Here is a 15,998-nt window from a genome sequence, read left to right on the forward strand (position 1 = left end):
CTGAGCATAGGATTTGGTGATGGGCCATTGCCTTGGAGTAACAGTCTGTTCTTCCATGGGATTGCAGTGGTCATGTCTGTGGAGGAGTCATCTTTTTCTTTGCATGCAATGTATGCAAAGATGATTTAGTGGAGGGTTGTTAGACTTTGGGCAGTATGGTTGGGTTGCAGTTGGACTTGATGATCTTTAAGGTCCTTTCAAACCTGAGTGATTCTGTGATTATGTGCTCAGGGTTGTTTTTCAGAATGCATCTGCACTTGGGATCTTGCTTCGCCTAAGCCTGACCCCTGTGCAGATCAATGCATTCATGTTAAAAGCTCAATGTAAGGTAAGTATGGAGGAACTCAATGGTTGAATGAAGTGGAGGTTGTCTAAATGTGTGCTTGCCAATGTGTGGTGTCCACAGAGGAGGAGAATCCATAGCAATGTGTTCCAGCAGTGTGCACATCACCATCAGGGTGAACTTGCTGCAGGAGGTGAGTGCAGTCACCAAGGGCATCTCCAGCTGTTGGGACTCTGTTTGTGTACTGTTCTGGTTACCAAGCAATCTTCTCCATCAGGGCACCTGATGTAACCCTGTGTGTTCACTGCTGAGATGGCATTTTAATATCCAAGCATTATGATTTCAACGTGCTCTTTCTTTTACAGGCTGAATTAAATCTTGGGCAAACGAGGGAGAGACACCATCAAAATTACAGGCTATCAAGTCCACTGTAAGTAGCCTCTGCTTTTTCCTAATGAGTTGCTCTGGATGTGTGCATTGCCCTTTGCAGTGGGATCAGCCTGGAAACAGGAGTTTTTCTCTTCTTTGTCTGCCATACTTTGCTTTTTCTTTGCTAAACATAGCAATTTTTTGCCTGGCAAGTCCTGCCAATGCTGCATCAGCATTTTATATTATTGAGCATATTTACAAGAAGTAATGATCTACCAGTGCTGCCCACTATTTACATTGTGAACCCCTTTTGGCCATAAATCACTTTGAAAGTTCAAGGGAGCATCTGTGCTGTCATTCAGAGCTGCAGCTGGGATCTCATCATGACGATCATGATCTCCAGGCAGCAGAATGCTCTGTGCTTTGCCCGTAGCCCTATCTGCTCTGATAAGACATTGCCTTGCAGAGCTTTGTAAGAACCAAGGAACACTGTGAGCTACTGACAAAAAGGATCTGGTTTCACTCAGCTGTGTCTCTCCAGATTGATTAATCTGTAGTTTAAAAATGGGAAAATGCTAAATGTTAGTGGTTGCCAGTAAGAAGGGAGCCATACCTTTCTGCAGAGCAGAAATAGGAGCTTGCATTTTGCTTATTTCACTCATTTTCACGAAACTTGGAAGAATCCAAATATATTTAACATATGTCAGCTATGGTAGACTTTAAATGTGATGGAAGTTGGCCAAATGGCTTTGAAGTTATCACGGAGAGTGACCAGGCAGATTTTCCAGTAGCACACTAGCTGCTCTCACCTTCTTAAAAACAGCCTGAAATTCTGTGTGTGGAAGAAAATGCTGTCTGTTGTGGTTGGAATGGTACGGAAAGGCAGGGTTTCTGTTGGAATAGCTTCCCGCTAAGCCTGCTGGATCTCAATCTGTCTTACACAGGTCCAAACAGCAAAGAAAACCCTTCCATCTGCTGCGGTATTGCAAACAGCAGAGTTTTGCCACCAGGAGGGTTTTAAGGAACCACTGTAATGAAATGTTTTAGTGTGCTGTAAGCAACAGGCAAGCAGCAGAAAGCCAAGCACTGCTGTTTTCCACATCTTACTTGAAAGGACTGGGTCCTGGGAGCCAACCGCAAGGTAGATGAAGGATTCCTTCAGATGTCTTCCCAGTGATGTTCCCACCTGGGGCTCAGGTGTCACTTTTCTGCCAACTTCTGGGAGCTTCCATCCCAAATCCAATGGCAAAGAGCTTCTTCTAGGGAATATGTGCAATGGTGGTCCCACATATGGAGTCAACGCTTGGCACTAGCTGGCTGGTTCTTCCTCAAGTCCTTTAGGAGGGCTTAGGTGAGGTTCAGGATTTGGAGTCTGTGTTCCTGTGCATCTTCACAGAAATCCATTGCAGCCATAATAAAATAATTCAAAATACCAACAAGGCTGTCTAAAATAGCATTCCTAAGCATTTTGTCTCAGGCTTTGGGGTGAAACTCTGGTCCCATTCAAATCATAGGGAATTTTCTCATTGATTTCCTTCATCAAGGTGGAAGCCTTTGTTTCTGTCTTAGAAACAAAACAGGCATTTCTGTTCATGTTCACTCCATTGCACTTCAATTAAAACCCTGAGAAATTATGTTTGAGTAGGAATAATAGCTGGAATCCTCCATTTTAATGCCTGTACTTTGGATTTGGCCCCAGACATGCAATGTTAGCAGCTGGAAACCACGTCCCATAAAATCCATGTGACTTTTTCCTTAGGGATTTGCTGACATTGTGCCAGCGCTATGCATTGCCTTGCTGTGCTGATCTACAGAGAAGGCAGTGCAGAGCACAAGCTAAATGAAAGTCAACACCAATAAGCAAAAAAAAGTAGAGGCATAGCACATGACAGAGGAAAGAGACTTCTCAGGTCATGTGGAGGCAGAGATGAAAGTAAAAGCAAAAGATGTGCCTTTTCTGAGAAAAAAATAGGAGAATGAGGAAAGCATGATGGTAAGGGACATGGTTTAGTGGGGAAATACTGGTGGTAGGCGGACAGTTGGATGGGATGATCTTGGAGGTCTTTTCCAACCTTGGTGATTCTAGGAGTCTATGAAGGCTGGAGTTTTTGAAGGCAGATTTTGGCTGAGAGAAAGCTAAGAGAAACTGAAGAAAATGAAGAAAAATAAGATGAGAGTAGGCTTTTCTGTCTGCACAGTGATCCTCCTTAACTATCTCGGGTTTTATCCAGCGGGGCACAGCAGGGTTAGACATCCACCCTCAGCCCTTTGGAAACTCTCCTTCCCTTGTCCCACCATGTCACCAAGCTCATGGGAGAGAAACACTCCCACAGTTCTTAGCTTCAGTGGACTTCATGTTTTTCTGCTGCTTTATTCCGCGCTGTTGAATTTTCCTTGGAGAGGTATCAATACAATGAAATGGTATCCAGCCAGGAGAACTATCTTTTGCCATTGCCATTCCAAGGGCCATTTCCAGTAATGGAAAAAATATGTAGAAAGTAGCCTGAATTGCCCCAGAATGGTCGCACTCACTGCTGTAGGCAGCAGGTGTGCTTGTTCATTGACCAATTCTTTAAATGCTAACTTTTGTGCAGAGTTCACGACAAAATCAGCTGCAGCCCATGTGTTCATCAGAGAATGGTCTGAACAGTTGGTGATGATAAAGAATCGTCTTAGAAAGCTTCCTCACAGGCCCAATTATTTTGCACTTAGGAGTGGATATAGAGTCTATAGGAGAAAACAGTATTAACATGTTTTTCAGGCTTTCTTTTGTTGGCAGTTCTTAAATGTGAGTGTGCGAGCTTGTGGGAGGCAGCATTCACTTTGTGCTTGCTGAAAAAGTCTCATCTTAAATCCTCTTCTACCACGTTAATGTGCTCTGTGCGTCACGAGTGGGGCAAAGAACACAATCTTGGGCAAAAATGGATGTGATAAATCAGCTTCCCAGCCGCCTTTGATCTTGAGTAAGTCCTGTGCTGTAAATACAGCACTCTAAATGTAGCCCAGACCACACTTGGTCAGCATGGAGGAGCCAGCACTCTCAGAAAGGGATTTCAAAATGTAATTAATTACGCCTCGTAGTAATGAGCATATAAACATGAGGCACCTTTCCTAGCGAGTCAGGGCAAGCGCAAGGCTGGGAAGAAGCAAAGTTCTTGCTGGAGGAGATCAGAAAAAGGAAAGTAAAGCATTAAGATAGGAGTGAGCTTTCTGTGCATGTAGCTCAGGTGTGGATGTCAGAGCAGACCAAGTAAGCCACTGCTCCTATTAATAAGAGCTGACAAATCAGGGCAATCAGTCTCACTGATCCGAGACCTTGATGTGGGATGCACTGTCCCCATGGGGTCCCTCATTGGCATCTGCACCTCCCAGTGGTAGTTAGAGAGAATCATAGAATCACCAAGGTTGGAAAAGACCTACAAGATCATCCAGTCCAACCATCCACCCATCACCAATACTTCTCACTAAACCATGTCCCTCAACACAAAAACCAAATGTTCCTTGAACACCTCCAGGGTCAGTGACTGCACCACCTCTCTGGGCAATAGAGGATAGAGAATTTAACAACTTGAACCCACCTAAGGTTAGATGGATCAGTCCCAGCCGAAGAATAGACAATTTTTAACCACTCCTGTAAAATCTGGTTGGTTGGATGCTGCCATATTTTTACACACAGCTAGATTAAATTACCTGACACCCCACATCTGTTCTTTCTCATGGAATGCGGAGCATCCACAGGATTGTAGGACCAGATAAACAGAGGATTTTGCATAGAACACAATGGACCTCTTCTGCTGGCTCTTCATTGTTGCTGCTCTGGATAAGGCTGGGCTATTGGGCAGCTCAAGTCTCAGGCACATGGAGTGCAATCCCCTGTGCCTCCGTTTTGTGTGCTTTACTCTTCAGCTCCGTCCCTGCATCCTCTCCCTGTATGGGACAGTACCAAAGCAGCAGGGCTTTGAGCAAGTTCCCATTAAACCTATGCCATTCTGTGGTAGCAAAGCAGAGAATACTTTCGTAAGGAAGATACTTTCTTTTCTATCTCTCTGTAAATCATACGTATCAGTTTGCTTCACTTAAAAAGCCCCATTCTTGGGAACACTCCTCCCACTTTCTGTTCCGTCTCTTGGTGATGCTGTCTTCTTTCAGTGCAATCAGATATTTCCTCTCCAAGTGTCTCATTAGTAGCTGTGTTTGATGACAAGCATGGTAGGTTTCATAGAGCTTCCCATTATAAAGAGGGTTTGCTTTTATAGACAAGCGATTTCAACATCCTGCCCGTATGAAATATGTGCATAGTATAGAGCTGGACTTGCATCATTGCTTGGCAGCAAAAGGCAGGAAATTAAAGCAACAAAATTTCAGTAAAAGAGTGCATGTCCTTTCTCTTTGCCTGCTATTGTTGTAAGTGACACAGAAGATTACTGCAAGCTTAGGGGCAGATTTCATGCAGAAGGATTTGCTTTTTATTTGTCAGTGAATGTATGTGCTGCATTAGGCAGTGCTTTGTATATAGTCAGTTTGTCTGTGTAGTCTGTTAGGAAGGGAAGTGCAATTACAGAAAACTGTAAAACTGTAAATGTTTGCAGGAGATTAGGAGGAATCCACGTTCGAAGCCATTTAAATACATTTTTCAGATCTGAGTGTGTTTCAAGTTACTGTATTTGGTTACAGCTGCAGTGCCAACTTGTGTGTACATTACACTGAGCTCAAGTCCCTGAGGTTTGACTTTTAGTACGATTTATGTTTAGGTTATCGTTACAAGTGATGTCTCATAAATTGTGGACATTCAATCAGTTATTCTGAGTTTCTTGCAAAATATTTACAGTTGTTCTCTGTAAAAGTAGCACTGTTTAATTACTTAAATACAAATGCTGAAGTAATTCTTTTCTGTTTGTTTTTCCCTTGGATGTAATTGCAGAAATGTTGGAAATGCTTTTCCAAGGCTTTTGAACTCAGAAGTGGAACAGAAGGAAGACACAGGGGGACACACACCGTTCAGCGTTATTTTCCTTGCACAGGAAAAAAAGATCATTATGAGATGAGTGCTACAGTCTCAAGTTTTCAAAGGTTTGCATAACAAACAAGAGACACATTGTGGGTTGCATCTTGACTTTGAAGGCTTGCCACTGTCAACTGAAATAAAATGGCAAGGTTTAAAGCCTTAACCAAGTTCACAAGGAAAATATTTGGACTAAAAGTTTTGGAAAGTTTTCTCTCTTTGAAGTAGTTTGTCATGTGTTACCAATGTGAACTTTATTGACCTTGAAACGTTTTTTTTTTTTGAGTCAAATAGCAACTAGTGACACTTTAGTAAAATCTTAAATCAACAACCATCTCCTGGCGACTCCAGCTTCGTAACAAATGCAGGCAAAACAGGGAATCTGCAGAAGAGACCTTTATTATTCGTAAATGAAGCCTGCCAAAACCTTCCCGAAATAGCATTCAAAGACCCTTTTAAGGTCATGGATCCTGAACAAAGCCAGAAGAGCACAAAAAAGGCTGAGGAAAGTCCAAGAAAGAGGCTTCCCAAAGGAGAGGCTTTCCAAGCCAGTATTTCATCTGCAGCTACGTATCAGGGCAGCTCCGCTTCTTCGCAAGGAACCCCTCTCCGAGATCTCATATCGCAGCAGCACTTTTCTGGCTCTTTGCCGATTCCAAGGGAGGAATCTCAGGAGAAGACTGGACATCAGAAGCAACCTAAGCCTTCCTCTTTCGAACACCCTCCCCACGTCTCGCAGCTTCAGCAGCACGCACTGTCACCAGCATTCATGTCTCCTGGGAAACCCGAGCACGTCCTTGAAGGGCCCACATGGCAGCTAGTTGATCCCGTAAGACCAGGTCCCTCTGGCTCCTTTCCATCGCCCGGGCTTCATGCACACCACGGCCAGATCTTACCTTCCCATTCACCGATCATTCCTGGAGAGGACATGCCGTCCGTTCAAAAGGTCTACATCCCTCGCCCTTCACAGGTTCCCTTAAAACAAGCTGAGGAAGTGCACAAGAAGGAAAAGAAACCTCAGAAGCCAGGCAAATACATTTGCCAGTACTGCAGCAGGCCTTGTGCGAAGCCAAGTGTGCTCCAAAAACATATCAGGTCACACACAGGTGAGAGGCCGTACCCTTGCATTCCATGTGGCTTTTCTTTTAAGACTAAGAGCAATTTGTATAAACATAGGAAATCTCATGCTCATCGAATAAAAGCTGGGCTGGCCTCAGGGATAGGAGCAGAGATGTATCCGTCAAGCTTGGAAATGGAGAGGATTGGTGGGGAGGACTTTGAGGAGCCAACAGAAGGAGAAAGCACAGATTCGGAGGAGGAGACGGGAGCGATGTCGGGTCACCCTGCAGAACTCTCCCCCAGGCAGAAGCACACCCTGCTGTCCAGCAGCCTGCTGAGCGCCGGGAGCCAAGGCTCCAGCCACGACCGCTGTTCCCTGTCCCATTCCAGTATGTCTCAGTCGCTCGAGGACAGCAGCCAGTTTGCAGAGCCGCCATCTGACCAAGCTCTGAGCCATAAATCGGAAGATACCCACACAATAAAGCAGAAGCTCGCACTCCGCTTAAGTGAACGGAAGAAGGTCATAGATGAACAAGCTTTCCTGAGCCCGGGGAGTAAAGGAAGTACTGAGTCAGGCTACTTCTCCAGGTCGGAAAGTGCAGAGCAGCAGATCAGCCCCCCAAATACCAATGCAAAATCTTATGCAGAAATTATTTTTGGGAAATGTGGTAGAATTGGGCAAAGGACTGCAATGTTGTCTACAAACACAACGCAGGGGTTTCCGCATCTCTCTACTGAAGAGAAACCCAGTATGGTACCATTGTCTGTGCCTAGAACACAGGTTATTGAACACATCACTAAACTAATTACAATTAATGAAGCCGTTGTAGATACCAGTGAAATAGATAGTGTTAAGCCTAGAAGAAGCTCTTTATCTAGACGTAGCAGCATTGAATCTCCAAAGTCTGCTGCTTACAGGGAACCATTTCAGTTTGATATCAAGTCTGGTTCCAGTAGCCAGTTGGATGCCTCAAAAGCGTTGACATCCCATGGTGAAAAAATGAAGCCCGAACAATCATTGTTGTCACTTCAGCAATCCCACAGTGCCACAGAGACAGTGCCTCTCCTAAGAAGCCACTCAATGCCTTCTGCTGCATGCACTATAAGCTCCCCACACACCTTTAGAGGTAGCTATTCATTTGATGATCACATCATGGAGCCTGAAGTCTTAAGCCGCAGTCAAGCATTTTCTTCTCATCCTCGAATGCTAAAACGACAACCAGCTATCGAGCTACCTTTGGGAGTAGAATATGTCACGGAGGAGGTTAGCTCTGCGAGCAAAGAAACTGTTTCCAAACCTCCAGAGGAGCCTGAAACCAAGGAAAGCGATCTTACCAAAAAATCACGGAAGGGGCCGAAAGTTAAAGGGTTCATGTATGAATGTAATGTATGTGGTGCTCGGTATAAGAAAAGGGATAATTATGAAGCCCATAAGAAATACTACTGTTCAGAACTGCAGCTCTCAAAGCCACGTTCTTCCACTTCCCATACCTCTTCAGAGACTGAGAAAAATGTCATGGATCCTGAGACATGGCCCCAGGTGATGCATTACAAGCTAGGGAGCACTTTGGAGCTTACCCCGCTCCGAAAACGGCGAAAAGAGAAGAGCCTGGGTGATGATGAGGACCCTCCAGCTTTTGAGCTGTCGGATACTCCCTCCTCCAGCACTGGGCCAGGGGCTCAGTTTGCAAACCTGGCATCATCTGATGTTGCTTTAAACCTAACCCGTGAATCCATGAAGTCACCAGCAGACCCAGGGAAATCTGCACCTTCTGATGTCAGTGCCAGCTTCCACTCCAGGAATACCAAACTGGTTTCGAGCACGGAGGGCAAAGAGAGAAGGACAACCTCAAAGGAGATCTCTGTCATCCAGCACACGAGCTCCTTTGAGAAGTCCGACTCCATCGAGCAGGTGAGCGGCTTGGAGGGCGAAGAGAAGCCCACACCGCAGTACCCATCTCAGCCAACCACGCAGCACAGCCGCCCACATCACTCCCTGCAGCCCAAGCTGGTGCGACAGCCCAACATCCAGGTCCCAGAGATTCTGGTCACGGAAGAGCCCGACAGACCAGAAACGGAGCCAGAGCCTCCTCCAAAAGAGCCAGAAAAAACAGAGGAATTTCAATGGCCACAGAGAAGCCAAACGCTTTCTCAGCTCCCTGCAGAGAAACTCCCACCAAAAAAGAAGAGGCTGCGGCTGGCAGAAATGGCTCAGTCCTCTGGAGAGTCCAGCTTCGAGTCGGTCTCTCTCACCAGAAGCCCGAGCCAGGAGAGCAGTGTATCCCATGGCTCCAGCCATTCTGTGTCATTCGATCGGGAAGATCACAGCAAAACAGAGCCTGGCAGCCAGCCTCCCGAATCCCACTCCAAGCCTCCAGGTGTTGGCTCCCACATGTTGATGGTCCCAAGCCACCACCACCACCATTCCAGGGAGATGCGGAGATCTGCCTCCGAGCAGACACCCAATGTGTCCCATGTTTCCCAGATGTCGGAGACCCGCAGCAAGTCCTTTGACTATGGGAGCTTGTCCTCCACGCCTGCCTCCACTCCCGGCCCCTCCACCTCCTCGGCTCCCCAGGAGAGGAGGAAATGCTTTCTTGTGAGGCAAGCATCCCTCACCAGGCATCCAGAGCACGAGCCAGACCCAGCCCCAGCAGGCCGACCAGAGGCAGAAGACCCAGTTCCTTCCTTGAGCAAATCTCCCTCGACAAGTTTGCCCCATCAGCCGCCATCTTCATCCCCTTTGCCCTCTCACGGTACCTACCCAAGCGATAAGAGCCAGCCAAAAGACAGCCCCCAGCCTGCATATACCCAGCCCTACACAGAAGCCCTGCAGGTCTTCCACCCCGTCCCCCAGCTAACACTGCACGAAAAGCATTTCCTCTCCCCACAAGTTTCCATCTTCCCCTACCAGCCCCTCCTGCCCCAGCCGGGGCAGCCTGCAGAGCTCTTTGCTGCACACACCATGTCCGATCTCCTCTCCGCGCAGCTCACCGTGCCCCAGCTTCCCCCTTCCATCTTCCAGACCCCTCCGCTGCCCCTCCAGCAGACGTTGCTGCACCCAGGCCCCCTGCACCTCGCTCCACCGCTGATTCCGCACCCCACTGAGGTACCCTTCAGGCAGCACCCCTCCTTCCTGCCGGTGCACTACCCCAGCTCCTCGCCCATCTCCTCTGCCTTTTTCCTGCCTCTTCAGTCTCAGTTTGCTCTCCAGCTGCCAGAAGCTGGGGGACATTTACCGCAGCTCAAATCCAGCTTATTCCCAGCAGCAGGGACCTCCAGCCTTTCCCCGTGCACAGAATACAGCTCGGACACTCGGTTGTACCCCCTGACCCGCACAACAAGTCCTTCAGTGCCCGTGTCCACAGCTCAGCTCATCGTCCCCACACGGTCGGACCCTGTGGTGTCCCTCGTGGTCCCCGTCCGCATTCAGACCAACATGCCGTCCTACGGGAGCGCCATGTACACCACGCTTTCCCAGATCCTGGTCACTCAATCCCAGTGCAGTTCCTCTTCTATCGTTCTCCCCAAATTCGATGATTGCCAACCCAAGGGCACCCTGGTCTGCAGTGCTGATGTGCATGGCCTTGGGTTTGATCTAGCACAGATGATCACAGAGGAGCAAAGGATTTTCCAGAGCCCATATCTGAGGGTGCCCTTACCCCTACCGGAGCGAAAGGGCTGCATCCCGCTCACCTCCCCAGCAGACAGCGTCCTCGGGCTGGAGGGAGGCCCATCCACCGTTGGTGGAAGCAAGAGGATGCTCTCTCCAGCGGGCAGTTTGGAGCTGACGATGGAAACGCAGCAGCAGAAAAGAGTGAAAGAGGAGGAGGTGTCAGAAGCAGAGGAGAAGTTGGAAGTGGTGAAGCCACCCAGTGCAATAGAGGAAGGGAAAAAGCAGGATAAAGCTCACTTTCTTACCGAAAGCCAAGGCAGGGTTGAGGTTGAAACACCACCTAGTTTGTCCTTAGAGCAGTCGGAGCTAAAGGAAACCCCGAGTACTTTGCAACAAGCTGTGTCCCGGTCCGGTTCTCCAAGCTTTGAGGCGCTGGAGGAGTATCAGCAGCCAGCTGGCAAGCAGCCCCTTGGCAAGGCACCTTTACAAAGCGTGAAGAAAGAAGACTCCAAAGAGCCAGTGGAGCAGCCTCCACCAAGCCCTCCAAGCCCTGCACCTCTGTCCGAGGTCCCTTCAAGTGCAATGAAGTCTCGAGAAGGTACGGATATGAAGAAGGTACTTCAGTTCCCCAGTCTCCACACAACCACTAATGTCAGTTGGTGCTATTTAAACTACATAAAGCCAAATCACATCCAGCAAGTCGACCGGCGGTCTTCAGTGTATGCCAGCTGGTGTATTAGCTTGTATAACCCCAACCTTCCGGGTATATCCACTAAAGTCGCCCTGTCCCTCCTGAGGTCCAAGCAGAAGGTGAGCAGGGAAACCTACACCATGGCTACTGCTCCACGGCCAGAGGCAGGCAGGCTTGTCCCGTCCAGCTCCAGGAAGCCCAAAATGACAGAGGTAATGCAATCCTATATATTTCTCCTCATCTATTTGGATACATGGGAAGAGGGGGACGAGGGATGGGGAATTGCTGCTGTTAGTTTAATAGGAATTTGTTCATCCTTTTCTCAGTCTGGTAAGTTCTCAGTGAGACTTATAGAGTGAAGAAGCTAACACCCACTAGAATCCCCCCCAAAATGATAATAAATAAAAGGCAACCCTACTCCAAAGCAATGTGCCCTATTTCTGTCCTCCAGTTTCTACTTGCCTTGTAATCAAAAGAGCATGTAGGAATCACCACCGCACCATGAACCGCCACTGCTTGAGCACAAAGGATTAGACTTGATTTGCATTTCTGTCTCGATATTTCAAATAGCTTTACAACATTTTTTTTTTAAATAAATGCTGTTATAATTCCCTACATTTTGCATGTTATAAATGAAAAAGGATTACCTTGGGGAAATGGGATTCTGTCTGGTTGTGCATCTACTGATCTCACGTTAATGAACATGGAGAGGCATGCTTAAAAGTATTTAAAAATATTAAAGGGAGATTTGCAAGTGTATTTAGGCTCCCAAAGAAGTGTATAGGCATGCAGTGACATTTATAAAAGTGCCTCAGTAGGTTAGACATGGAGTCTTGTGAAAACACCCATGTCTTTTAGCCCATGTAGTTAATGTCCTTAGCTGTCTGCCTGCTTTTCTGGATATCTAAGGATATTTTATAGGTTGTCTTTGGAATTAAGAGGAGCAAGGTCAATGGCTTCGTGCAGGCAGAGCTCGCCAAAGCCATTGGCCACATGGGTGCAGGAGTCCTTAAGATGCTTCTGCTGCCTGGAGTTTTGTATCTTGCATTGAGGCCAGATTTTTTTCTCTCTCAGTTAATGCTGAACCATACAGATCCCTTTAATCCAGGTCATGTTCATGTAGATTAGCAAACAGAATTGCTCGAAAGACTTTGCAATTTGATATTCATCTCAAGTCAATTTATATTGATGGATTATTCATTTTATTTCTGAATCATGAAATGAACTCTGAATATTAAATTTATCGTAATCGCTGCTGCAGCTGCTGCTTATAAATATGTCTTAAAATGCACAGTAAAGTCGCTGTGATTCAATAAATCTTTATTTCCATTCAGCATTTCCATCATTCTCCTGCAGAAATCCAAAAGGCAGATTTTCTTGGAGCCTGGGGGCAGATAATTAGCTGTGCGGTGCAATAACCGCACTAATGCTTGATATTTATGCACTCTTTTTGCAGTGGATTTTATCTGGAGGGTGTTGTACCATCCTTGGTTCCATTCTCTAATAGAAGTGCCTGTGCTCCTTTGAACTTTGCTCTTTGGCGTGGTGCTAAAATGAACACAAAGGGTTGTGTTTCAGAAATACGAGAGACCCTCATATCCCAAAGTTAAAGTTCAGACCTACACAGGAGCGGCTCAGCCCTTACCCACCAGAACACCTATTTCACTGCCTGCATTTACTCAAAGGCTGACAAACCTTTTAGACAAAACCCTACAAAAGTTGCAGTTTTCACAGTGCAGTTTGCAAAAGCAAGGGCTTGTCCTGCAAAACCCACCTAGAAAACAACGTAGCCTAACTTTAACATTAATACCTGCTGCTGGAAGGAGTGGGTTTTGCAGGAATTACCTTAATTTCAATGGAGATAAATTGACCTCATGCCAAGTCAAGAAATATTTTTAATTAGATGATCAGTGGGAGTGAAATCCCCAGTTTAGTCTCTATGATGCTTATGACTGGCACAGATTAGGAAGCCACTGGTTACTCAGGAAGACGGGATTACCCGGAGCTGCGTAGCAGTAGCATCAATCAAGGGTTGAGAGTTCAACCTTCAGTTAACTCCAACCACTTTCCTTAAGTCTTTTCTTCCTTATGGAACTACCAGCTGTCAGTCAACACGACAGACAATGTAAAAAGGCTCTAATATTTGGTACAATTATGCATGCAGCAAGCTACCAGCGAGCAGTAGTACTGTGTATACTGTCTACGTACTTGGCTTGATTTCTAAATTACCAGTGGGATTTACTGAGCAGATCAATTCTGAAGTGACTGTAGGCTGCAGTGTGCATGTAGGGATGGTTAATTACACTGTATCGTGCTTGCACAGTTTGTAAATTAAACGAGATTGTAACGGGGGGTAGTAGTGACTGTATGATTTTGGCTCTCCACGGTGCCTTTCATCTGTCTATGTTTTGTGCTTTCAAAAGTTGCAATAAATAAACCTCATGCTACATCTAGAAAGTCAATTGTTTTGTATTCCTCAGTGAACAAGGAACTGAACTGGGAAGGCTTTCACTAGCGTTGTTGTGGATGTGTAGCTCCTATCAGGAGGTGAAGTCATGGTGCTCCATGTTAAGTTTTCGGAGGTGCCACTGCTTGGCTCCGAGCACAGAGCCCATCCCCATAGAATCATAGAGATCCATCTGTGCTGTAAAATTGTCATAATGGTGCCTGGCCCCGCTCTGTACTATGTGGATAACCCACACCAGTGCCCAGGATGGGGAGGTTGGACCATTCCCCAGAGGCATCTTGGAAGCATGCATGGGACTGATGGAGTGGAGTTGAGACCATCTCTGTGAGCAGACCCAGGGCAAAGAGCAGCCCCGGGTCCCACGGAACTTTTCAGGTCTCCTTTTGAGCTCTGTGGCTTCTCTCTAACCAGGGGAGATAAAGAGGCACCTGGTGAGTGCTTTGTCCCCTTGAGATAAGTGCTTAATCACCCTGAGAGCTGCCACTGTCTCCAGTGGACATAGAGTCAAAGGTGACCAGCTCAGATTTAAACTTCTACAGGCAGTAATTCCTCTCCTAACCCTTTGTATTTCAAACCCTCACCCCTTTTCAAGAAATAATACATGAAGTGAGAATGTGGGTGATTCAGTTGTACTTCAAAGGTGTTTTTGCATTTATGTAAAGCGTAACCTGGGTAAAAGGCAGTCTGTTTCCCTCTCTCAAAGCTTTGGAGACCCATTATTCAAAGCTTTGGAGACCCATTATGTGTAATGTTAGGTTTTAGCAGAGAAACGTCCCAAGGTTCCTTTCCAGGTGTGAGAGCTCCACTTGCATTGGGCAGAGATAGGGAGGCAGCTCTAACATTACAGTCCATATACTTTAACAGATAACATTACACGTGCAAGATGAGATGTCAGCACATGGCTCAGACCTGGCTATGAACAAAGGGTGGCAGGAGTAGCAGTGAGAAAAGCAAACTCACCCTGGGAACATGTGGGGAGGTCAAGGGTTGCTTTCTCCCATTGGTTTTGTGGCTTTCTGTGCACGGCGCCCTCGGCAGCAGTTTGGTGAGAGGAAATCACCCATGAGCTCTGACTGTCGAGTGATTTACATCAAGCTTAGATGGCCCAAGTCCAAAACTGTGTGAGTGAGTGTGTGCGAGGGGGAAATCCAGGGGCTGAGGTTAAATATACGGATTCTAGTGAGGTCTGCTCTCAAGATCTTTATGCATATTAAAGGAGAGGATGATCCAAGGACAGAGCGGTGGATTTAGGGACAGAGACCCACAGCTGTGCCACGTGCTCAGATTCACCCCAACACCTCCCTGGATAGTCCTGAGCCACCATGCATCTAAATAGTACCTCCAAGAGGTCATTGTAAACATAACCCAACCTGCAGGGCTCAAAATCCAGAAGCAGAAACCGTATTTCTTGAGATGTTGTCCTGTCACGAGCAGCCTGTGTGCTGGGCTGCTGTTTCAACCTGCAGTGTTTGGTCTGTGGAGTCTGTAGAGTGATGTTGTATGTAATCAATGATTGTTTTGCTCTTTTGGGGAGATAGGTTCATTTGCCTTCGCTCCTTTCTAATGAAGGTCGAAAAGAAATAACTAGAGCTGAGAAGGAAGAGGATAAAAGAGGAAAACCAGAAGAAGAGGCTGTTGTAACCAAAAGAGGGGAGCCAGTCAGGATCAAGATCTTTGAAGGAGGGTAAGTGTCAATTTTATTTCTCTTTTTGTACCACAGCTGATTGTATAGGAGTTGTTGGTTACAGTGATGGCAAGTCAGTGGAGGTGCCATGTGGAGGCCAGGTATAACTGGATTCCAGATTTCTTTCTGCAGCTGCCTTGCAAACCCACCCCTCAAGATCAGCAGATACTTCAGACTGCATTCATGTTCTTTTCTGAGTTGTCTTCAATTAAGAGCCCCCTTGATCTCGTCTGTGAGCAGGCGGTTGAGTGAAGACAGCTGAAGAGCACAAATGCGTCCTGCAGCTGTCTCTGGTGTGGCAGGGATGCTCAACACATCTTCTGCATCCTTCCATAGCCTTCTCCTGAAAATGAAGTTCCTGATGGTTGTTGCTGTTATGATGAGAAACTGGGGAGCTCGTTCCTTGGGTTTTAGACGGGGGAACAAAGAACCATTGGATTTATGTGATTTTAAACCCACCCAACTAAAGTAGCTCGAACCAGAATGGATGCAAGGTCTGAATTTGATGTATCTCTTTATTCTGAGGTCCAGGTAATTCAGAGTGCTCTTCAATAATTCAGCGCTGGTCTAATATTATTGTTTATCTTTTCAAAAATGAAAAATCAATTAATGAGTAGCATGTCTGTAGGATGCAATTAGTTTCATACTTCAAGATCATCCTTCCTGTGTGTTGCAGAATCCTGAGCAGGATTCATCAGTTCTTCTCTTGCCATTGGGTGGTCTTGGTTTTTGTGTGCTAGAAAAAGGCTTTAATTAAGTTAGTGGTTGTGGTTTTCTCTCTGCTGTTACCTGTTGAAGTTTGCTTTTATTTTAAACTATTTCATTAA

At 46.4% G+C, this 15,998-nt stretch overlaps 1 protein-coding gene across 8 annotated transcripts in view; it reads left to right on the forward strand.

The window, feature by feature from the left end:
• Window positions 1–15,998, forward strand: part of HIVEP3 (HIVEP zinc finger 3) — a 217,171-nt gene that overhangs the window by 151,876 nt on the left and 49,297 nt on the right. For all 8 annotated transcript variants that reach the window (XM_004947684.5, XM_004947682.5, XM_040651959.2 and 5 more), the window contains 3 exons: window positions 649–713; window positions 5,574–11,232; window positions 15,026–15,171. In XM_004947684.5, the coding sequence (XP_004947741.1) occupies window positions 6,118–11,232; window positions 15,026–15,171 (5,261 nt within the window). In that variant the 5' untranslated portion in view covers window positions 649–713; window positions 5,574–6,117. The remainder of the gene's footprint in view (window positions 1–648; window positions 714–5,573; window positions 11,233–15,025; window positions 15,172–15,998) is intronic.

This window comes from Gallus gallus, chromosome 23, assembly GCF_016699485.2.
Source record: "Gallus gallus isolate bGalGal1 chromosome 23, bGalGal1.mat.broiler.GRCg7b, whole genome shotgun sequence".
NCBI lineage: Eukaryota > Metazoa > Chordata > Aves > Galliformes > Phasianidae > Gallus > Gallus gallus.